Below are 23,700 nucleotides of genomic sequence, written 5' to 3' on the forward strand. Positions count from 1 at the left end.
CATTCAATATTAATTCAGTCAGATAGATGTGAGCATCGGGCCCATACGACTAGCAGCTAATCCAGTGGGTAAGACTGATGGTAGCCACAGCAGTCTTCTGTCTTTTACCACCACCGCTGTATTTGACGTGATTCTCACACTGAAAAACTCGCAGCCCTTTAGCATTATGAGAATTTTCAGGCTGGTAAGTGAAGCCTTTCTTGATGTAGATTTAATTCAATATTTGCTTTTAATTGCTTTTATTGAATTTGTTCTCTGGAGTCACAACACTGTGGTGCATAATCTGAGAGTCTAGGAGCTGATTGGAACAAACCTCATCATCTTGTCAGTATAATTACATTATCTTCTTGTTTTTTTGGTTTTTTTAACAAGATGTGACATTCAATATGAAATTTAAATGCCACACAAAGATCAACCAATTCCATTCTTTCCCTGAAGAGCTTTCATGAGGGTTCAAGTTAGCACTTCACAGATGTATTTAAAAAACAAACAAAAAAACCCTAACAAATCAAATTGACTTCAAATTAAATAAAAAATCCATTACACAGAAAAGAAAACAAGGATGTTCAAAGGTAAATGGATTTAGGCTCCAGCTCATGCAGTCTATTAACTGTTCTGTTACTGTCAATGATATAATGCTCATTTAATCTAGTTCAAGATGTTGTAATTTTATGGTCGTTTTTATGAATTTGTTTTATTACTATTATTCTAATAGGTATAGAGGTGATTATTTTACTATGACTTATATCAACTCTATAATAACTGAATGACTGCTCTAAAACAGGTGTAGCAAAAGCTTGACATTAGAACCTTCATGTTGTCTGTTTTCATTGCACCACAGTCCCATTGATCCAAGTGACACCAACAGACTGGCTAAACTGATCAGGAAGGGTGGCTCTGTGGCTGGCTGCAAGTTGCAAGCTTTTAAAAAAATAAAAAACAGTGTGACCTTATGCTGACTTCATTAAAAAAAATTATTTCATACTGCAAATTATGCAGCAGGTTTTATGCAGCAATTCATACACCTGAATAACTCAGTGTGTGCGTGGATGCATTTGCACATGCCGCTGTGTGTGTGTATGTGTTGCAATGTGTGTGCATCATATTGGATTTTGCTCATTATGTTAAAATTCAAAACAATCACTGGAAATTTCAATCTGCAGAATAAAAATAGTGAAGGTAAGTTCCAGATCTCTACAAAATTCAACAAAAACAGCATAGAAAGTCGGTATTTTCTTTTTTGTATACAGTTCTTATATTTAAAGAAACATTGACTTTCTAAATTGAGGTTTTAAAATGTTGAATTTTGAAAGATCTGTATTCAGAAACTTTCAGGCTATGTTGTCGATACCTCTCGAGGACTGAGAAACTGAAAAAGGGAGCTCTATCACTTCTCTTGCTTTATTTTTTTAAGCACAGAATACCCATATTCAGGCCTAATGGTGTACCAGCCTAGGGCAGAGCGCACACCACAGGACCTGACTGCAGAATTTCAGGCAGGGATGGCAAAGTTAATGAGAACGAAGCCTTACACCAGCACCAGTTAGAGGGGCTACAGCCTCAATTCAGTGGTAGAGCAGCCAGGTTCAGGACTGGAACATAATACTGTAGCGCACCAACCGTAGGGACAGCTTTGCTGGCAATCGTTTACCTGTTGTAGCTTTTTTACTGTCACAGAAATTCGGTCTGTGGGCTACTGTGCGGTTTTTACAAGCAGTTTGAAAAGTGGACGTAGCTGATGTGACATCACACAGGGGTTTCTGAAGACCAGTTTTGAAATCCTGAGACATCTGGAACTTTGTAGAGATCGGGAACTTTCCGCTGTCGCCATCTTAGTTGCAAAAAAATGAGGAAAATGGGTCTGACCTGTGCTCATGAGCATGTGGTTTCATACCACAGATCATCCTCCCAATTTAAAACATATGACCACTGATTACAAAATAAACTTATTTTTTTAGTTCAATATGACCCCAAAGTGAGTGTCTGAGCCCATGAACTCAGCAGGAAGATTTTTGCAGAGGTGGAGACAGAGCTTTTTTCCAATTGATTTCTACAGAGGGGCTTTTTGCAACCACAGTTAGCGCCATCTGCTGGCCTTACGATAGAATGCAGACTTAAGGCACTTTGGTTTACACCATGGTTGTTGGTCCTTGCTAGCCATAAAGAAGAGAAAAACTAATGTACAAGAGCTAGCTGAAGTGAAAGCGAGTGTTTAAAAACAATGAAAAATGCTCATTGGTGCTACAATCCCTGCTTATCCTGCTTTTTTGGAAGAACTGGGCACAAACATGTTTGATTTGGTTGCATACTGCTTTGCATAGGTTCTGCCGTTTACATCAGTATTTGCATAGCCTCCGCCTAGGATTTTGTGTAACGGTGCAGTATGAGGAAAAGAATTACTTAGAAATAAGGCACAAAATAACTTGTTCGTTGAGGCTCTGCTGTTTGTGGATTTAGGCAACTAAAAAACTTCACAAGCCAAAAGGCTGATTTTCTAACTCCTAGACAGTATAAAGGTAGTATAAAAGATCAACATCATCACTTTCAATATGAATTGATGTCTGCTACCTGTGATGTTATCTTAATACAGTGTATTTACTAATGTAAGCAACGATATTAGACATAAAAACACACAGAAACATCGGTAATCACTTTTTGGCAGACTGTAATTCTATCAATAACAATAATAATAATAATATGATAATGATGATGATAATAAATGACATTCCTACCACTACAAAAGAGTTTGGCACAGTTATCTTATATTAACTGGGTAAAGTTTTGGACTACAAATGCGTTCTTACTAAGAAAGCGAAGGAAGTTTAATTGAGAATCATACACAGATATTATTCTAACTCTGTAAGTTTAAGGAAGACATATTTTTTTAACTCATGTTAACTTATGTGATATGTATCCATAGACATTTGTGCACCAGTTCTAGCCATGTCCATGATTCAGTTATTCATAACAGAAACAACAAAAGAACTACTCCTAAACAATCTTTTAATTATTTTAGAGAAGTAACATACTGAGCCAAATTCATTCTAAAACTTCAGTTATAACTTTTGAAAAAGAAACTACGTATAAAAACTCGCCCTGGTTCAGTTTTTTTTAAAGCGACTCCACATAGGAAATTAGCATGACCTCATTCCCTCCTGCTAAACCTAATGTAAAACTGCCATCTACTGGCTAAATATAAAGCGGTTCAAACGTCTTCAAATTGTTTTCCAAGTAGTAAACTGTAGTAATACGTTGAAATATACAAGTATTTCTGTAAAAAACTACAACGCACGTGTATTAAGGGTGATTAAAGGGAATTTAACGGCTCCCGTTGCTTACCTCCCATTACCAACCACATCTCCCGTCAGCCCCCGGTGCGGAGCGGCGTCTGTGACGCATATTTTCGTCGACTATGAAGTGCACAGCTGAGCTAAACTGACACCATGGACGTTTAACGATAAATTGGGTCATTTTAATCCTGTCCACTGGCCGTGATCGTGCTTAGTGCCACTGAGGCCTTCCGTCTGAAATGTCTCTCATACTTCACGGAGTCGAGTTTGTATTTTACGACTTATTTAATAGGTTTTCCCGCCGTTAACCAGCTCGTGTTATTGCAGGACAGGTGTCTCTGCTAGTTCAAAATGACTCTTCCAGCTCTGCACAACACCAGCGTGCTTTACAGACGGATACTGTCACAGTTTCCTCAGGACATCAGCTTAGCGTTTGCCTACGGATCGGGCGTTTTTAAACAGCATGGGACCAGCCAAGGTCAAATGGAGGTAAGACACATAGCTGTTTCTGAGTACTCGTGGCGTTAAATCTGCACTGTAAGTATTGTATACAAAATATTTTACACATTTTTAATCCGCAAGTTAACTGTACAACATTGTATTTGTGGCAGGGAGCCATCTACCCTGCTGTATTGCCTATAATATTACACACATCATTGAAAATGTGTATGTTGGGACATGGACTCAATATTTGTCCATGAATGAGGCTGTTTGTACATAACAGTCCTATCATTATGTAAACACAGATAATTCCTGAGGCATTAGACTGCAATACTTCAAACCAGTCTTTAAAAAAAAAATATGAAGGAATCAAATTGTTTTCAGTGGTGTAAACACCATATTGTGTATTACATCACAACTTTTTGCACACGTGTAACTATGGATTGTTCTTATATTTCTGACATGCATTTACAATATGTATATGTTACCACGAAATCACACAATACACTGCGATACCTATGAAGTTGTTCCTTAACAGTTTGAAGTTGTGATGTAGTGAAATGCCTTCAATCCTCTGTTGTCCTCTGATACACGCAGAAAAACATGCTGGACTTTGTGTTTGCGGTGGACGACCCGGTGACGTGGCACACCATGAATCTGCTGCAGAATCGCAAACACTACTCCATCCTCAAGCTGCTGGGTCCCACGGTGATCAGCTCCATACAAAATGATCACGGAGCTTCGGTGTACTACAACACGCTGGTGCCTGTGGATGGAAGGGTAAATGACTACATTCTCATAAACCTAAACACATCTGTAGGTCTTTTTCTAGTTTTCTCTATGTGTGCACCATCAATGTGCCCTGCTCTAACTACAGACACAAAACTCCTCACATAACCTGTGAATTTGTCACAGGAGTGATGGTGTTTTGTGTTGCTTTGTAGGTTAGTTTATAGGATCACCTCTATACAAAATGCATGTCTGAATCAAAAATCATTCATTTGTTCATGGTGATGCAAGCATGTTCAGATGTACATTTACTTTAAGAGGTTTTTGTGGGTTTAATTTATTAACTGCATATTTCCTCCCCTGTTCTCAGATAATAAAATATGGGGTAATAAGTACAGACTCTCTGATTGACGACCTGATACACTGGAAGACCATGTATGTAGCTGGGCGCCTGCACAAACCGGTTGGTATCCAGATTGGACTGTTATTGAACCCTCAGACAAACTATGCTGATTATTTTACATTTATTAGAATAATTATTGTAATGTGTAATCTGAAATGGGATGCAAGGGTTTAGAACAATGTTTTTGTTGCATTCACGTTTAGTTCTTCTGATAACGTAGTGCATTGGTCTGCACTTGTGTTTAGGTGAGACTGCTGGTCCAGAGTGAGAGCCGAAAGCTCCGCGCTGCCCTGGTCGCCAACCTGAAGAGCGCTGTGACTGCTTCCTTCCTGATGCTCCCAGAGAGCTTCACTGAGGAAGACCTTTTCCTGCAGATAGCTGGTCTTTCTTATGCTGGTAAGCAGATTTATAAAACCGCAGAGAGCTTAAGAAGATTGCATACTTTCATAGTTACTTTCAAGTTGCAGATTTAGATCAGAATAAGACCATGTCTCTTTCTGATCTTTTTCTCCCATGTGCACACATTTACTGCTTACTTGTGTTATTCAGAGTCAACACAGGGATTAATATCCAAGGTGTAGTGCTCCAGCTTTTGTAGTTTAGAAAAACATACTGCTTGTTCAGAAGACTTCAGAATTATTCAACGTCATTTTAATTAAACTTTTTAATTTTCCTGATAATATGCAATGAAATGGCTTGAATTCAACACATGTTATCCTCATCATGAGGCTTTCAGTGTCTTAAAGCAAAGAGTGTGCGTACAATGACAGTGCTGTGTAACACTACAGGTTGTTATGGGAGATGATTATGAGTGTGCTCCTGACTTAGGCAAACTGAAGTGTTATTTTTTTTGTTTGCTCCTCTGAAGGGGATTTTAGGATGGTGATTGGAGAGGATAAGTCCAAGGTGGCCAATATCGTCAAAGACAACATTCAACACTTCAGGATTTTGTATAGCAACATCTTAAGAGATTGCCCTCAAGTGGTCTACAAACCTCACCAAGGAAAACTTGAGGTATGATACTGTAAACAGGCACCAGAAGAATACACACTTTCTTTCAGCATCTCTGATATTTGAGCAACGCAGCTCAGTTTGGACATTGGGTACTTTTACAGAGTGTCAGCTGAATAAACTGAAGTGCTGTACCTCAGAAATTATCCTTATTAAGCGTTGAAATGTAATACCATGAAACAACAGCTACCGATATATTTCCAGAAATATAACAAGATGGATAAATTCTTTAAAGTGCCTTTGGACCTTTTATAAACAGTGAAATTATCCAGCTGTCGTGCCTGTTTTGTGAAACGCACAAATAGATTTTCACACTAAAAGTCTACAGTAATTAATGGTATAGTGTGGTAACTGTGTGTCTACTCAATAAATGGCAAATTTCTTTGCAGTCAAATCTGTGTACTTTTTAAATGCTGCAACCACTCCCTGTTTTTCCAACGAAACACTGAATACCTGAGAAATGACTCTGAGCGATTACGAGAAGAAGAGGCAAGAAATGTGTATGTCTTTGTGTGTGTGATATTTTTTGCAGTCATCTGTTACAAGATGGGGATTTTTGCAATGTAAACACGAGCCCACTTATAAACAAAACAAAAAAAAGCATGACACATAGCAACATGCGAGGTGCCACCTTTGCTGCTTTTGTTGGCACGTTTTCAGTGAAGTTACAGTAATATTATGCAACCATTAGCATTAGCAGCTGCCTATGTGTGCACGTGTTGATGTGCAGATCAGATCCTAAAACCATTACCTATTCATCAAAGCTTAATACTTTTTAAAAGCCATATTTTGTATTAAAATAGTTGAGGTTAGTGAATTATATTGACCTATATATGTCATGTTGAGCTTCGCAGCTGTAAATAAATAGTCTGGAGCAATAGGACCAATTTTGTGAACACAAAATGCCTCTTAGGTTATGTCTGATAACGGCAGATCAGAGATGCATTGGCTGTTTGTTTTTTTTCTTTTTAACTTTTAAAAAATTTACCTGATTTACAGTTCTGCAGAGATCCCCAATGACTCTGATTTCTGAATAAACTTCTACAGAAGCATACTTTAAAAGATGACAAAAAAGTAAAAATGCACTTTCATTCCTAATAGTTACAATGTAAAGCACCTGTAGAGCTATTCTGCCAGCTATCACTGAAAGCTGATTGTGTTCATCTGGACTGCTCAGTGGGAGAAACATTTTGTTTCACCCAGGTGACTTCTTCAGTCAGGTTTTCACATCTTTATAAACGATATATTTTCCATAAAGACTGAAACTAGCACCACTAACAAGCAGTGGGCCGTGAAGTCAGTTTAATGATCATTGGCCAACTATATGTATCTCTGTTCATTTATTTTTGTATGTTTTCCTGAAGGTTGACAAAAGCCCAGAAGGCCAATTTACTCAGCTGATGGCGTTACCTCGGACTCTCCAACAAAGGATCACAAAGCTGGTTGATCCTCCAGGGAAGAACCGGGATGTGGAAGAGATCCTGCTCCAGGTGGCTCAGGATCCTGACTGTGGAACAGTTGTGCAACAAGGTAGAGAAGAAAGATGACGAAGAAATGGGATCGGTTCTCTTTAGAGGAACGTTGGCATAAGCAGAGGCAGTGAGGGAGGAAGAAATGGGTCATGGAAACAGATATTAAGTGTGTTTTAATTACATGTTTGAGCTTGTTTTTATTGCTTCCCAGGTATCTCATCCATTGTGAAATCCTCCAGTATAACACAGAGTATCAAAGGCATTGTTACAGCTGGTAAGAAATCTTATATTATGTACTGTGTATTGTGTCTGTGTGTACGCCACAGCTAGATGAATGGTTTACCTGAAGATAGAGAGGGGGAACTGGTCAAACTGGTGCATTCTAAAGACAACCTGCCTAACAAGACCTCCAAAGCTCAGTATCCATCATATATTGTTTGATTATTCTACACACAATCTAGATTATAAAAAAATTATTGGGGTGATATAAGAGAACTATGTTATGCATGTTAATGGGTGGTCCGTGTGATCCTTTCCCTCCTCCAGGATTGTGGAAAACTGTATCCTACAGCTCCAAAAAACTGATGAAGATGTGGAAGGGCGGGAGGAGGAAGCCGTCGGTCTCTCAGATGTCTTGACCTTGTCGGTTTACCAGGAACTTGTTCGTCTTTGTTACTGTCAGTCTGACAATCTAATGCTGCCCGTCCTTTTTTAAACCCCATCTAGAACAATCACACCCTAACCTATGGTTGTATCACTTTGTAGTGTCTACGTATGCGACCTATGACCAGGTGTAAGGCCGTGTGTAAAAATTAAGAACCATCTGTGCTTGAGCCCTCATTAAATTTATATAATTCATGAATAAAGGGTGGCATTTTCTAAGTTGGACTGAGTAATGGTTGACATTTGCTGGTAGTACAGATTAGCCTTTCTGGATGATGGACTACAGTGACTGATGACATACTGAAAGGTCTGAATGGACTACTTTTAAAGGCCATGCAGTAAAATTGGCCCAAAATCAGTGTTAAGAACTTGAAACCTGTACCTCAAGTTTTGTGAAGGAATAAGTTTGGTTGCATGTGTGTCTTCTGAATCAATGTCAGTGTTGTGTTGAGTTTTCTTTGTGAACGGTGCTATCAACAGGTCAGGTGGATGGATCTGTGTGTCAAACACCCATATTTGTGTGGATATTTGTGACATAATGCTTTCCTGAGCCCTCTACCGTGTCCATAACCATCCCATCTGAGTGCCTAACACTTCAACTGTAAAACTAAGTCTTGAGCCTCAACCAGGCCTTTGAATGGATAAGAAGTGAGTATCGGCCAAAATGTCCTCACTCCACTAGTCTAAAACACAAGCTAGTCCTCACGAGGATGGCACACTTATTTCCCTACACATTTCACCAAAGATCTCTAATGTTCAACTCTTTAGTCTGTGTGTCTTTATTCACTGACTTTATTATTTGGTTTAGCTTGTATTGGAAACCTGAACCTTTTAATGGGAAGATGCACTGATTGGTTCCTTACAAACAGGCCTGTAGTGTAATTCAGCTGCAAGAAATTGTTTTAATAAAATTTCTAATATAACATCAATTGAGACTTTTTCTCCTGTGGCATGATTTTATTTAGCCATGTTTAGGAATGTTATTTCTGGCTTCTTGCATCCTATGACCTCGTTTTATTTAAACACTCCTTTTTAAAAAATTGCTGGTCTTTTAAATTGGATTAACTGGCTGAGTGTACCTCCAGTTGCGACCACAGTCCAGACAAGATTTTTCAGTTAATGGTGATTCTAAATTCTCGGTTTGTGTCGATATGTGAGAGAGTGAGTCCCTATCTGTTTGTGTTAGCCCCACGATGGACTAGTCCAGGGTATACCCTACCTCTTCCCCTAGGATGATTTAAGGATTAAGAAAAATGTTATTCTTTGTTTCAATTGAATTTGCATTTTTGTATGATAGATAAGCAAGACAGACACCGAACAAGCTCAAAATGAGTACATATTCCAGGATATAGGTATTTCCCCAAAATAACTGTCCATATAGTTTATGTTTAAATACAATATCTTTGAGCTTCAGTCATAATCATGGATATAAAATTAATCACAAAAGCTTTTCCTAACATATTTGCTTTAATTCTTCTTAAAATCCAAATTACAAAGGGAACTTCTTTAAACTAAAAAGCATAAAGGTCCTTTGTTCCATCACAGTATAGTACAATCATAAAAGAGCAACATCAGTTAGTCATACTGTTGTGTTTTAGTTGCACTTATCATGACTCATACTTCAGTAATCGCTACATATGAATCATCGAGACACTATTTGAACTTTTACTGCATTATTAATGACCTGCGCTTAAACACATTTGTTTGTTTTTGCAGTTCCACAAATCGACCAACACTGCTGTTAGTGTAGGAAAGTAAGTTTCTAGATTTATACAAGTACTGCAGTTAAACACAATTTTCCTGTGCAGTGTTATATTGCTACATTTTCAGAACCCTATGAGAGTAAATATTTTTGGCTTGAAGATTCTTACAAAAATGGTGTCTAAAAAAACAAAACTAACCATACTTCCTCTTTTGTTTGTTTTGTTTCTTTTCTTTTTGCATTGAGTGCAGGGTTTTATGGAGATATTCCATAGTTTTGTTCATTTCATTAACTCAGATTGTAGGGGCAAAGTTTTGGTGTAAACAGCATGAAAGCATGGATCCATCCTGCCCTATATCAAGGGTTCAGGCCAGTGGTGGTTGTGTCATGGTGCTGAGGATATTTTTTAGACACGCTTTAGGCCTCTTATTACCAACCACCCAAGCTCGCCAAGACCAAATCATCTCAAACTGGTTTCAGGAACATAACAATGAGTTCTGTACTCAAACGGCCCTTTTAGATCTAATCGTGCTCCTCCTGGTCACTCCCAGTGTAAACCCTAACATTTCCAACACTGCCTCCTGTCATTTGTTAATGCCACCGTCTCCAAAGCGTACATCATAGCACGTCCGAAAGCCAACTTGTAAACTTCTTAATAAAGCAGAGATGTCAAACACAAACCAACTTTGAGCTTAAGTAGGTCAAACCAGTGAAATTCCCCTTTCTGACAGGGTAAAGAAGGTTAACTACACATTTTATCCCTGTGATATCGTACTATAAGACAAAGAAAAAACAGGACGGGTTGCTGTAGCTTACTGCCCAGATTGCCCTGTAATTATAGAACAAAGCGCTGTGTTATTTCATAGAATATGCCCCTTTTATGTGCACCCATTGTAAAAAAAAAAAAAAAAAAAAAAAAACCCCAACAAAGAACCCCTGAAATTTCTAAAGTGCACAGTGAAAAAACAGGAACCTTTTCATCAATTCATTGTTTATCTATTACTTATATACTTTGGTGTAGTATGACCATGGAGAGGGTCTTTATCAGCAGAAAAAAGCTACTAAAGTACATGGAACATTTAAAAATACTTCCCTTCCTTCATATTTTCCAAAGCCATCCAGTGTACTCATGTACTCTTTGGTATTTTTTATAATGTGCTCTATGAATTAATTGAACAGTACATAGAATTTGTTCCCTCTCGACCAGGTGACCTGTAATATAAAAAAAGGTGTCAGAAACACAGTTTTGACAGTTAAAATATCCCGTCTCATGTCAGTACGTCTAAATACTTGCCACACCCCATTCTCACTGGTTAACACTCGCACTGTGCGCGGGTGTAAACGTGCCCTTGAGTCACCTAATAACCGTTTCACAATCTCCGAGTCTCAGAGTAAGACCTAATAATGCTGCACACAGTGACAGCAGGGGCTACAAACCTCCAGAGGATGTGATGCAATGCGTCATTATCATAATATATGCTGATATCACTGCTCCCGTCCTTCGCCAATCAGCGCGCTTCACTTTCACCACCTGCTAGGAACTGAATTCCATCATTCCAGGCATTCCTACTCTCTCCCTCCCTTCCCCGCCTCCTCCTCCTCCTCCTCGTTTACAAGCAAGTTTGTCCCGACAGCTCTGCTACTATTGTCTGGCCTCGTACGGGACCGCTCAGTCGCGGCTTGAGTTTTTTTATTTTTTATTTTTCTGGCACTCTCTTTGGGACCATATGTTTTATTTCGGTTAATTTTTGTGTGGACGCTATCATTCTGGAAGATACCAAAGTGGCGCTTGAAGGAGGTATGTGCTGCCAAACATGAAGTTGTGTGTCACTGACATTGTTTCGTTTTTGTTTTTTTCCCCCAGTAGTGTGAGAGTGCAGTGTTTATCTAAGCTGCGAAGGACAAATATTGGACCCTTTTTTCCCTGTAATATTAAGCTTGTAAATGAAGCCTGTGTATTGGAGCGGTTAAAAATAGGGCTGAAATATTATCGGGCGCCTTCTTACACATTTCATTCACGATATGAAGCAGTGCTGGCGGGTTCCCAAACTTTATAATGCTTTCGGCCACACGCTTTTCCTTTAGAGATTTCACTTGTTTGCAGTGAGTGTGGAGGAAATGAGTGAAAGCTTATCAATATCAAGAGGCTATGCATTTCCTCTCCAGTGCCAGGCAGAGTTCAGTGCAGATCCTTTTGCTCTAATCCTTCCTGGATAGGGTTCATCTTAAGGGACCGCTGTTAAGGAAGCACTGAGTCAGACCGATATAAATACTCTCACCGGTGGGAATAAAAGTGGACGCACTTGCTACCATTATATTCGGCTTTTTTTTTTTCAGCGCAGACCTGTCCCATCAAATGCTTGTCGAGTTTCCTTTACGCTCACCACCGTGTAGTAACGAGGTATCCCCGCGTAACCCTGCTGCGTTTGCGGTTTGATTTGAAGTCGTAGTACGGGCTACTTTTCAGTAGTAACGATGCTTGATACTCTGTTTTCCTTGAGTAACAAGGTATCCTAGGAATGCAGAAAGAGGGAAGAGAAATGCGCTGGAGCATTTTATAAATCCACAAATACCTTTCATAGCTCAGCTAGTCAACACTGTAGGAGAGAACTAAAAAAATAATCCTAAAAAAACAAACTAAGAAAACAAAACTCTGTGTCTGAATAAGAATATGACAACTCTAAAGTGAATAAAAAAGCTCTAAGTGGTAATAATGAAGTGTAATTACATCAGGAATGACAGATGGCTGGTTTATACATACTCCTGCTGATGATAAATGACAGTGTAGGAAGCATAATTATTTTATAGAACGACTACTGAACAAGACAGCAAAAAATGATATATATTGTAGGCCATGCTTTCTTCATGTTGATGAGTGAGGCTCGCAGACCACACAAGTGTTTGAAGGTACTTTCACAATCCATCTGGATTAAGGGCTTGCTGTCAGTGCAGCAAACTCTTAATCCCAAACTTGGCCCAAAAGTGAAAGGCTTATTGACAATCAGCTGGATCCAACAAAGACTCTTAAGGACCAGTCACACATGTGATCTCAAGTCTGATCAGTACAATGAAACAACATTCATACAATTTTGAATTTCAGTGAAAGCACCTGGCTTTTTTAATGATTATGATCTGGTATTACAGGGCCGATTTAAGTTCATGGGCCACATACAGTCTGGTTTGATCTCATGCGAGTTGGACCAGTAAATCCATTGTATCATAATGTTTTTGAAATTAATAATTAAATTTAGTAATTACATGTGCATCACAATTTAGAGTGAACCTTCACATATAGAGTTTCACGGAGCTTAAAAACCCAGAAAAACAGATTAGTATTTAATAATTTAAAGAACTCTTGGAGCTCTGGAAGTCTTTCCATACATTTTCTCTGCTGTATAGCAATGCTGCCATCACCACACCAGGAGAAGCAGTGTGTTTTCCCAAAAAATTTAATTATTTTGCAGCTAATTTTATTGTTATTATATATATTTTTTTCTAAATCAATCCAGTTTGCCAAACTGAACCCTTTGGCAGCATGTTCTGGCCCACGAGTCATATATTTGACACCCATATGTTGATATAATTTTCACAGTCTAATGACATAAACGATAGAAGTATCAACAAAATAAAAGCTTGTAAAGTTAAAAACAGTCCACTTATAACCACGAAATAGACATAAACTAAACAAAGACATTTTAGCCATTTAAAGAGTGTTTGATTTGTTTAATGTTAATCACATTATTAATTGCACGCTTTACTTTGCCCCAAATTGCATTTAAAGTAGCCTTTTAAGAGAGTTTGTAAACCTTTCACTTCAGGGTTATGGTTATCTTTGAGGAGTTGCACATGAGCGCTTGGTAGACCCTCAGCATTCATGCACCAAAGACACTCGTAGTCTAAGCACGCTTACTGGGAATATATCATTTATTGCAAAAGGGAAAGGTCCAGTGTATGTGGCTAAGATTCTCAACACACCTACTTAACCTATAAATAATAAAAAAAAAAAAAACATATTAATATTGATGACAGTATATATTTGGTAAGAAATTTGCATTTTTATTTCTGTTTTGAGTAAAGGCTGGTTTGTTTCATTAGTGCTGAAAGGACACAACTATTAAACACTGGCTTGTAATGTTTGACTACAATGTCTTTGTTATTATATTTTATATTTATACCTAAATCAGGTGAGACTATTCTAGTATAAAGGCAAAGTCTTGGACAGGTGATTGTGCTAAAGGAACACTAAGCACAATCATCTTAGTGATGAGTAGAGAAGCAACATTTTGTAATATAATGAGGAAAAAACGAGAGAATCTTTTATATTTATATTCTGCATCAGTTAAAGCAGTCAGATTTCTTATTTTTACTTTTGTGCACCATGAGACTTTGAAACAGTTTTGGAGCTTTTAAGGAAATTAAATATTAACTCCTTTTTTTGTTTGCTTAAACTGACAAATAGTGATCCCTAAAGAGTTTTGACACTTTGCCCTCCTCTCTGCCCTGCAGGCATCCAAGCATGGAGACGCCACTGGATGTTCTGTCGAGAGCAGCATCGTTTGTTCACGCGAATGAGGAAGAGAGTAAGTTTTATCAAGCTTCCATTTCTGCTTGTATTTATGAGCCTGCAGAAATCGAGTTCAGATGCATGCCGCTTTTTTGCTTCCTCTCCCTCTCTATTGACTGTTGTACCGTTGAAAGGTGCAGGCAAATGATTTGTATCATTACAGTCATGCTACATATAGATGAAGTGCAACTGTATTTACAGTCTAAACCCCCGGGCCACGTTTTCTTTCATAAGACAATAGGTGTCTTTGTGTTGTACAATTGTGCTTTCTGATTTGCAGGCAAATTAGACCAACGGCCTTCAACTGTCATCACTACTTCTTTTTAACCAGCACCTCGCTGTTAACCTGCTTTTACTGAAATCAGGGTGGGGTTTTATCTTTCCTGCTGCTGACTCTGTGTCTGTGTCACTCTCATTGATTTCTGTCCATCTTCTTCTCCAGTCATTCACTTCATCGCTGTCTTAATTTCTCTTACTTTTTTTGTTCCGGCCTCTTCTGTCATTTCCTTTCTCTTTCCCTAATCATGTCTGAGTGCTTCTGGCAGTGCAGAAAAAAATTCCTTCCGAGATTAACGAGAAATGGCCGGTCCTTCTCAGCAGGCCTCCCTGCAGCCAGCAGGCTCCAGAGCTGAGCGAAAACTACAAGGACACTTAACATTCAGTGGATACCACTGATAATTGACATGCACTGTTTAGAGGAGGCAGCTCAGTTTGTTATTTTTGATATTTTGCACAGAAACACAGTATGTTTGTTTATTTGACTTTTAATAATTGGTCTTTGGTAGAGTGGCATTGGAAATGTTTGTACTTTTGTTGAGAGAAAAATCTAGAAGCTCTGACTTTGTGATTTTTTGTGATTTATATCCATAAATACCATGATTTGAATTCTTAAAAGAAACAGGGCATGCAGTGAATTCCACTGAGACAAGTGTTTCTTAGTATTATTATTTTATAGAGATTCAGTCTTCCTATTGTGTCTATTTCACTTTGATAAAACCTGCTAGAAGGTTATTTGAAGATCCCCATTTTGGAGCTGATTAAGTTGACGCACATATAAGCAAGTCATTATACAGTAAGATAATCAGAACTGCTGTGTCACCAGCGTGTTCCTGTAATGTTCTCACTCAAATTAAGTGGAATATCTGCTTCCTTGTACTTCTCAGTAAAAGGCCTTGGGATCTCCCCACCCCTCTTCCTCTGCTCCCTCGCTCCCCTGCAGTGTTTTTGTTTTTTTCTCCTGCGCTGATGCCACTTTTTGTTGTCAGCTGTGTATGGCCTCTTTGTCCAAAGACAATGCACGCAACCTGTTTCCACAATAGTGCGGAGAAAACGGCTTGAATCGGAGAGCCAGCTGAGCTAACTGCTACACTAGTCAGCTAACGAGCGAGTCTGCCAAAACTAGCTTCAAGTTAGTTGAACAACCAGGCCAACAGGCAGTTAAGTCAACAACCTCTGTGGGCTCATTTGCATTTATGACGAGCCTTTGCAGAGACCGCGCAGCACTTGACACCAGAGCCTTGTCACAGATCAGGGAGAGGCTCAGGCCTGCCTTTTCAACAACTGATTTAATTCACGTTGAATGAGTGGGGCTCACTTAGGCCAGTGCTTTGGATCAGATCAGCTGTTCCAACCATACCCCTGCATACCCCTGCAGATAAGCCATCACTGTTTGAAATATTTCAGGGAACTATAGAAATGCCGTCTTGAAGGACATAAAATTACTGAACATGAATAATGTATTGACATTACTGCAGTAAATAGAATTGCTGGCTCAGGCCCAAATATTAAGGCTAATTGAATATGAAAGCTTATACTGTACAAGCTTAAAAAGAAACTCTACTTCCATTAGTTCTAACAACATGAGGCAACTCTTCAAGGAGAACCCATAGATTGTATAGAAGAGGTGATGCAGTCACTGTGATGTTGCTTAGTTTTGTGAAGACTTGATGTGCTTCTCTCATATGCTTATTACCTGTCAGTCACACTGTAAAGCAGTCCTTTCTTTATCCTCCTTTTTGACTCTGATATACAAAGGCACTTCTGTATTGGTTTCACTTTTCAGACCAGGAAGTTTTTGTCGTTTATACAATTCAAACATTTTGTTTTCCTTTTTTTGTACTTGTGATGGGCTGATAGCAGTAACGGCTTTGTTCACGAGAATCTGCCGACAGTTAGAAAAGTATAGAAATATCATAGCCTTGGATCTCCGTTTGTATGTCGCCTTGCAGGTTTATGAGTACAGTTAAAAGAAAAACTGGTTTTCCATAGAATGTGATCTGAGTCAAAGACAGTGCTCTTAAACTAATGCAACACAACAAGTTTCCTGATTACAGTACACTTATCATTAAACAAAACCAAACAAACATTTAAATGTTGCTGTTAGCTGCTACAGACCTGAAAGTCAGACTTCTGGGCTTCTCACAGAACTGGTTTAATTCTGCCGTATCGTTTGTGCTAAGCATTGAAGGCTCTCTCACGGTGAGAGATGCATTGCATCTCTGCAGGATTAATGTCCAAGGCTCTGGCTTGGTGCTTAGAACCTCTGCTGAGCTCCAGCTGCACAGCCACCCTGACATTCTGTAAGATACCTGGATCAATTTTGCAGTTCACTTTCTCTTTCACTTTCACTTACTTCATCTATAAGGCGATGTTTGCATGCTGGGATGAAGTGGCTCTTTGCACCATATTTTTTGTATGTTTCTCTAAGCAATTCTAAGCAAAAAACTTCGATGAGAAACTACAACTTTAACCACTATAGGGAAAAAGCCTGCTAAAAAAATTATATAAACGTATATAAATATACTTCAACCTACTCCAAATATGAAACAGCACAATGCTTGCATATACATACCTACAGTACACACACTCTTCAGCAGTACCGGTCTTTGTCAGGGAGCCACCTTCCGGTTTGAGGACAAACTGTCTGCATGCAACACTAATGACAGGTTTTATGCTCCTGAAGCCGAATATATGGTAATTACACACATACTAAAAAAACAGTGAAGTAAACTGTGCCTTGTATTTAATGGTGAATGTGGGTAAATGCTTAATACTTGTCATCACCCTCCATAGCAATTTTGGTGTCTACTTGGAAGATCTCACGGTGTGCTCCACCCTTCCTGGAAGCAGACCTGTATTTGAAAATCAGTCTAGAATGCATTGCAAGCCCAGCTTCAAGGACAGATTAATTATTTTTGTTTGTAGCTTCGCGTTTTCTGCGTCTTATAAAATATGCATGCACATTTCCTGAATAATAAGTTACATAATATGTTTCATAAATTCGGTGAGCGCTCTCAGTGAGCAGGCCCAGATTGCGTGTTGGATCGTGGACGTCAGACTGAAGCCAGTCATTCCAAAGAGAGCCAGCTATTTAGGGCTCTATTGAAAAGATGGAATACGGACCTTTTGTTTTTGACAGGAACCACAACAAAGGAGGAGTTGGTGCCAAGAGAAGGTGGTTGTGGTCTCGTATGGTGCACTCAAATCCTACTTGTTTGTTTATAAAATAAACGTACACGCACGCACGTACACACCAGAGGTGTGGACTCGAGTCACATGACTTGGACTCGAGTCAGACTCGAGTCATTAATTTTATGACTTTAGACTTGACTTGAAAAAATGTTCTAAGACTTGTGACTTGACTTGGACTTTTACACCAATGACTTGGGACTTGAATTGGACTTGAACCGGTTTACTTGAAAAGACTTGATATTTCACCCCAAATATACAATTTAACACGCATATTATATAGAGATTGAAAATGTGACGTCATTCACGGGTAGAACCGCAAAGGATTCTGGGAACTCGTGGCAAGAGGTACTAGCACACACAGACTTTCAATTGAAATCAGTTATACAGCGATAAAAAGAAACACAAAAATGTCAAGAAGCTGTTGTATTATTAACTGCAATAGCCGGTCGCATGACAGCCACGGGAAGCCGACGGGTAAAGAGATCGGTTGTTATCGGATTATGTCGTTGAAGAGAAATTGTTCAAGCCATGTTTCCGAAGTAACAAAGACGCGACGGATGGCCTGGATTGCAGCCATTCAAAGACCAAATATAACGTCCCAGAACACTCCAGCTCACAGGTTAGTCTGCTCCAAGCATTTACACGAAGGTCAGTGTTTTTTAGTAGTTAATACGTCATTTTTCTTAACATAATTGGTGATATAGGTTACAAGCAAGTCTGGCGCTGAACAGAAATGGTCGCGCTATGCTCCTTTGTTTATTGTGCATAAATAGTGAATTGTCCTGACACAATATTGCGTTTCGCTTCTGTTATTATGGTACATTGACAAAAACATACTTTTATTCACAGGATAAAACAGGTTTTTTGTATCACTAATTGCCCAGTACGATTACAGCATACAGTATTATTGTCACTGCTACATTTCTGTGATGCTACCAGAAATTATTTCCACTACTAATTAATTACCGTTGAGCTCAAAGGTCCTATTAATAAACGGTTAAGGAATGTGTATTTATGACGACAGTTTGTGAGACTGGTAAACTTATGATACGTATGATGGTCTTTCGTTCTACACTGTGCGTTTCAAGGTCCTGCACCCATCCGTCGGTAAACTGTACCTGGGCTTGTTGCAGTGACCTGAAGTTACTAAACTTCATGAGTGTATGCACTCACTCCAAGAACCGTATAATTATAAATATGCATATAAATATGCTAAGATGAGATAGCTGACTTCATCTAACTAGCAAATGTTGTCCAGGCTACGTTGGTGATGCAGTTTTTTTTTAATGTGTATGATATTTTTGTCATGCGATTTTAAAGCCGGTCCTACAACCGCATCCAAGAATAACATGCAGCTTATCTCAGAACTGTCGGTGAAAATTATTCTTGGAGCTAGGTTTAATTGAGCTGCATTTTAAAGAGGTGCAATTTCACAATTTGTGTATATTTTCTAAGTTCACTATTTTGTCATGTGTTGAGAAAAACACAGATTTAAAAATTACATGGTCTAATATTTACATTTAGCATATAACTGCAACATGCTTTTTTTCGTTTTTTTGAATGACTCGAAAGGACTTGAAATTCAAAGTTTCAGACTTGTGACTTGACTCGGACTTTTACACCAGTGACTTGAGACTCGACTCTGACTTGCCTGACATTACTTGAGACTTGACTTGAGACTTGAGGATAAAGACTTGAGACTTACTTGAGACTTGCAAAACAATGACTTGGTCCCACCTCTGGCACACACACACACACACACACACACACACACACACACACACACACACACACACACACACACACACACACACACACACTTACTTTCAGAATACACCCTTTATTGTTAGTTTCCATGGTTTGTTGAAGCACTCATTCTTTTTCCAACTATTTCAACTGTCTTCCTCACTTATACGAAATTCTGACTGATTGTGATGAGTGGCATACAGTAGTTGCTTTCTCATATAACAGTAACAAAAATTGGATGGATGGAGAGACAGACGGATTGACAAACATTGTGTTTTCTGGTTCGGCCAGTTTTTATTTTATTTTCCAATCTGTATATTGAAAAAAGTCACTTCATCACTTTGCATTTAGTGCTTATTAGCAAAACTTAAATAAATTGTTCACAATAATCTCACTGTGACACGAGCTCTCATTTTCAAGATCGTCCTGTTTTAAATATCCATAAAAAACTGTTTAAACATAGTATAGTTATTACAATTCTGGATAATAATAACTGGAAAATTACAAGTAAAAATAAAATAAAAGACTGTAGCAATAACACAATAAGAGCAGGAACAGCCATCCAATAATGCTTTCTCCATCATCCTCAGAATCTGTTTAAAACGCTTCAGTCCAGTTAAGCTGCATTATAAGAAAATGCTTTTTTCCCAAGTTCTGTGCATACATTGTTGTAATAAACATTAAACAAATGTTAGCACACTCACATTTTCATTTACGACAGTGAACTCTACAAACATTTTCTTATAAATACTAGCAAAGTAGCGTTATCATTGTTAGCAGGTAAGCGAATTGGTATTAGCTGGTGTTAGCATTAGCTAGAAATGCTAATGTAGGAACAATGGTATTCGGTAATTATTAGTCTTATTTAAATATAAAGATAATATACCATTAAAAAAAATACAGAGCAGATTTATAAAAGGAGAATGAGGGGATTAACAACACCCGAAGGCTAAATTTATATTTTGTTGTTTTTATTTCAGTTCTTCAGCTCATTAAATGTTCATCAAGTGGATTTAATGAAACTGGCTTTGACACTGTGCTTGCAAACGACAGTAAACCTCCTCAGTTTAGTCACACAGCTGATGTTTATTGAGGTGTACCGCAATGGTAGAGGCAAGTTTGGTTAATCTGAACTGGCACTTTTCTAAACTCTTAAAGGGTGGTGTAGAAGTTCTTCGAGCAAATGTATTGTCCGGACTAGTCGTAGCATGTCGATGATGATTTGTATGTACTTGGATCAACACTGAAAGGGAAATCGGAGACCTTGCATCACTGCTCTTTGTCTAAACCCATCCGGAGGGATTCTACGTGGGAGGTAATTTGATTGAGAATTCGTGCCCGTGGGTGGGATGGGTTTGGTTTTGTTTAGGGCTTCCTTAGGAAAGAGTAGGTTTGCCCTCAAACCTGTTTTGGTTTCTGACTTTTCTTCAGTTCAGCCCGTGTAACATGACACAGGTTTTAAGTGAACATGAAATGTAGATAATGAGTAGCACAGCTCCTTCTGTGTAGTGCATCAGGCTTGGTGGGGCATAAAGAAGGAAATGGCTTAGATCTTGATACACACGATCTTGTATGTATGGGTAACCCAGTGGCTCACAAGAAAAACAAGTGGGTCTTTGATTCAACATTGGGAGCCAATGATAACATTTTGCATGATTCACAAAAGGACTGCATACATGCAAAATAGACATTTGTTTAACTGATACCTTTCTGAGTTTCTGATTGTTTGGCAAACTCACACAGAGTAGAGAAATCCAGCAAGTCAGTGCTCTTGAAATGGTCTCATGTACCTCATATAAAGTTGAGACTTGTCATCAAACTAAACAAAAGTATTTAACTTTAAGGCAGAAGGTGACATTTTATTAAGTTTTAAACAAAGCCTGCCTGCGAAGCTAAGCTAACTGCCCTCTACTTGTAGAATAAAATTATAATTTTTAAACAGACATTAATACTCAAAAGAAATGAAGGAACTTCTGGCCTCTGTAAAAATGCTAAGTGTTGACACTTTTCACACTTTTTTTTTTAATCTATCCATAACATTAGACTACGATACATTATATATAGCAGCTGGACCTATGACCATTAATAGCCCCATGGCACATCTCTATTATAACACATACAGTGGGGCAAAAAAGTATTTAGTCAGCCACCGATTGTGCAAGTTCCCCCACTTAAAATGATGACAGAGGTCAGTAATTTGCACCAGAGGTACACTTCAACTGTGAGAGACAGAATGTGAAAAAAAAATCCATGAATTCACATGGTAGGATTTGTAAAGAATTTATTCGTAAATTAGGGTGGAAAATAAGTATTTGGTCACCTCAAACAAGGAAAATCTCTGGCTCTCACAGACCTGTAACGTCTTCTGTAAGAAGCTTTTCTGTCCCCCACTCGTTACCTGTATGAATGGCACCTGTTTGAACTCATCATCTGTATAAAAGACACCTGTCCACAGCCTCAAACAGTCAGACTCCAAACTCCGCCATGGCCAAGACCAAAGAGCTTTCGAAGGACACCAGGAAAAGTATTGTAGACCTGCACCAGACTGGGAAGAGTGAATCTACAATAGGCAAGCAGCTTGGTGTGAAAAAATCAACTGTGGGAGCAATCATCAGAAAATGGAAGACATACAAGAACACTGATAATCTCCCTCGATCTGGGGCTCCACGCAAGATCTCATCCCGTGGGGTCAAAATGATCATGAGAACGGTGAGCAAAGATCCCAGAACCACACGGGGGGACCTGGTGAATGACCTGCAGAGAGCTGGGACCAAAGTAACAAAGGTCACCATCAGTAACACACTACAACGGCAGGGAATCAAATCCCGCAGTGCCAGACGTGTTCCGCTGCTGAAGCCAGTGCATGTCCAGGCCCGTCTGAAGTTTGCCAGAGAGCACATGGATGATACAGCAGAGGATTGGGAGAATGTCATGTGGTCAGATGAAACCAAAGTAGAACTTTTTGGTATAAACTCAACTCGTCGTGTTTGGAGGAAGAAGAATACGGAGTTGCATCCCAAGAACACCATACCTACTGTGAAGCATGGGGGTGGAAACATCATGCTATGGGGCTGTTTTTCTGCCAAGGGGACAGGACGACTGATCCGTGTTAAGGACAGAATGAATGGGGCCATGTATCGTGAGATTTTGAGCCAAAACCTCCTTCCATCAGTGAGAACTTTGAAGATGAAACGAGGCTGGGTCTTCCAACATGACAATGATCCAAAACACACCACCCGGGCAACAAAGGAGTGGCTCCGTAAGAAGCATTTGAAAGTCCTGGAGTGGCCTAGCCAGTCTCCAGACCTCAACCCCATAGAAAATCTGTGGTGGGAGTTGAAAGTCCGTGTTGCTCGGCGACAGCCCCAAAACATCACTGCTCTTGAGAAGATCTGCATGGAGGAATGGGCCAAAATACCAGCTACTGTGTGTGCAAACCTGGTGAAGACCTATAGTAAACGTTTGACCTCTGTTATTGCCAACAAAGGTTATGTTACAAAGTATTGAGTTGTATTTTTGTTATTGACCAAATACTTATTTTCCACCCTGATTTACGAATAAATTCTTTACAAATCCTACCATGTGGATTCATGGATTTTTTTTTTTCACATTCTGTCTCTCACAGTTGAAGTGTACCTCTGGTGCAAATTACTGACCTCTGTCATCATTTTAGGTGGGGGAACTTGCACAATCGGTGGCTGACTAAATACTTTTTTGCCCCACTGTACATATAGATTCAGTCCATGTTTTTCACTGACAAACTCTGTCTTGTTTTTTAGACAGTGGTTAAATTTACAGTAAAAGCTACCAGCAAGAATCAGCCACAAGCAAAACAATGGAAGACAATGTGGAACATGATGGCAGACAGTGCAGTTATTTTTCACAATACCTTTTATGTGTGTCCTGTATTGTGTCTAGTTCAGTTGTTTTATTGGTCAGCTTTACTATCAGTCCTGTAGCCGGTATCTCTTATGTTTCATTATTTTACAGACTACGTATTACAAGAACTGTTAGGCCTGTCTGGGTCATCGCCCCTATCAGTTGTTCTATAGTTCAAAGAGTCTGCAGTAGAAAAGCCTTGTTTGTCAGAAAGGTCTTTATCAGCTGTAACGACCACAGCGATTTAAGGCAAAGTGATGTAAAAGTTTCTCTCATCCCATTTTATCTCATATTTTATTGGTACACTTTTTCCATAGTTCTTTCACATC

The 23,700-nt window shown here is 38.9% G+C and overlaps 2 protein-coding genes across 2 annotated transcripts in view; both read left to right on the forward strand.

The window, feature by feature from the left end:
* Positions 1–3,397: 3,397 nt before the first annotated feature.
* tamm41 (TAM41 mitochondrial translocator assembly and maintenance homolog) lies at positions 3,398–8,938 on the forward strand. Its single transcript, XM_082534997.1, has 8 exons — positions 3,398–3,779; positions 4,329–4,511; positions 4,831–4,923; positions 5,109–5,259; positions 5,732–5,877; positions 7,239–7,404; positions 7,558–7,620; positions 7,893–8,938. Exons 1-8 carry the CDS (start codon positions 3,642–3,644, stop codon positions 7,982–7,984), a joined length of 1,032 nt encoding a protein of 343 aa, XP_082391123.1. The 5' UTR covers positions 3,398–3,641; the 3' UTR covers positions 7,985–8,938.
* A 2,336-nt stretch (positions 8,939–11,274) lies between these two features.
* Positions 11,275–23,700, forward strand: part of vgll4b (vestigial-like family member 4b) — a 44,643-nt gene continuing 32,217 nt past the window's right edge. Inside the window, exons 1-2 of the mRNA XM_082534748.1 lie at positions 11,275–11,509; positions 14,218–14,291. Coding sequence (XP_082390874.1) covers positions 14,228–14,291 — 64 coding nt within the window. The 5' untranslated portion in view covers positions 11,275–11,509; positions 14,218–14,227. The remainder of the gene's footprint in view (positions 11,510–14,217; positions 14,292–23,700) is intronic.

The sequence above is a fragment of the Aulonocara stuartgranti genome (genome assembly GCF_965226115.1).
Source record: "Aulonocara stuartgranti genome assembly, chromosome: 5".
Taxonomy (NCBI): domain Eukaryota; kingdom Metazoa; phylum Chordata; class Actinopteri; order Cichliformes; family Cichlidae; genus Aulonocara; species Aulonocara stuartgranti.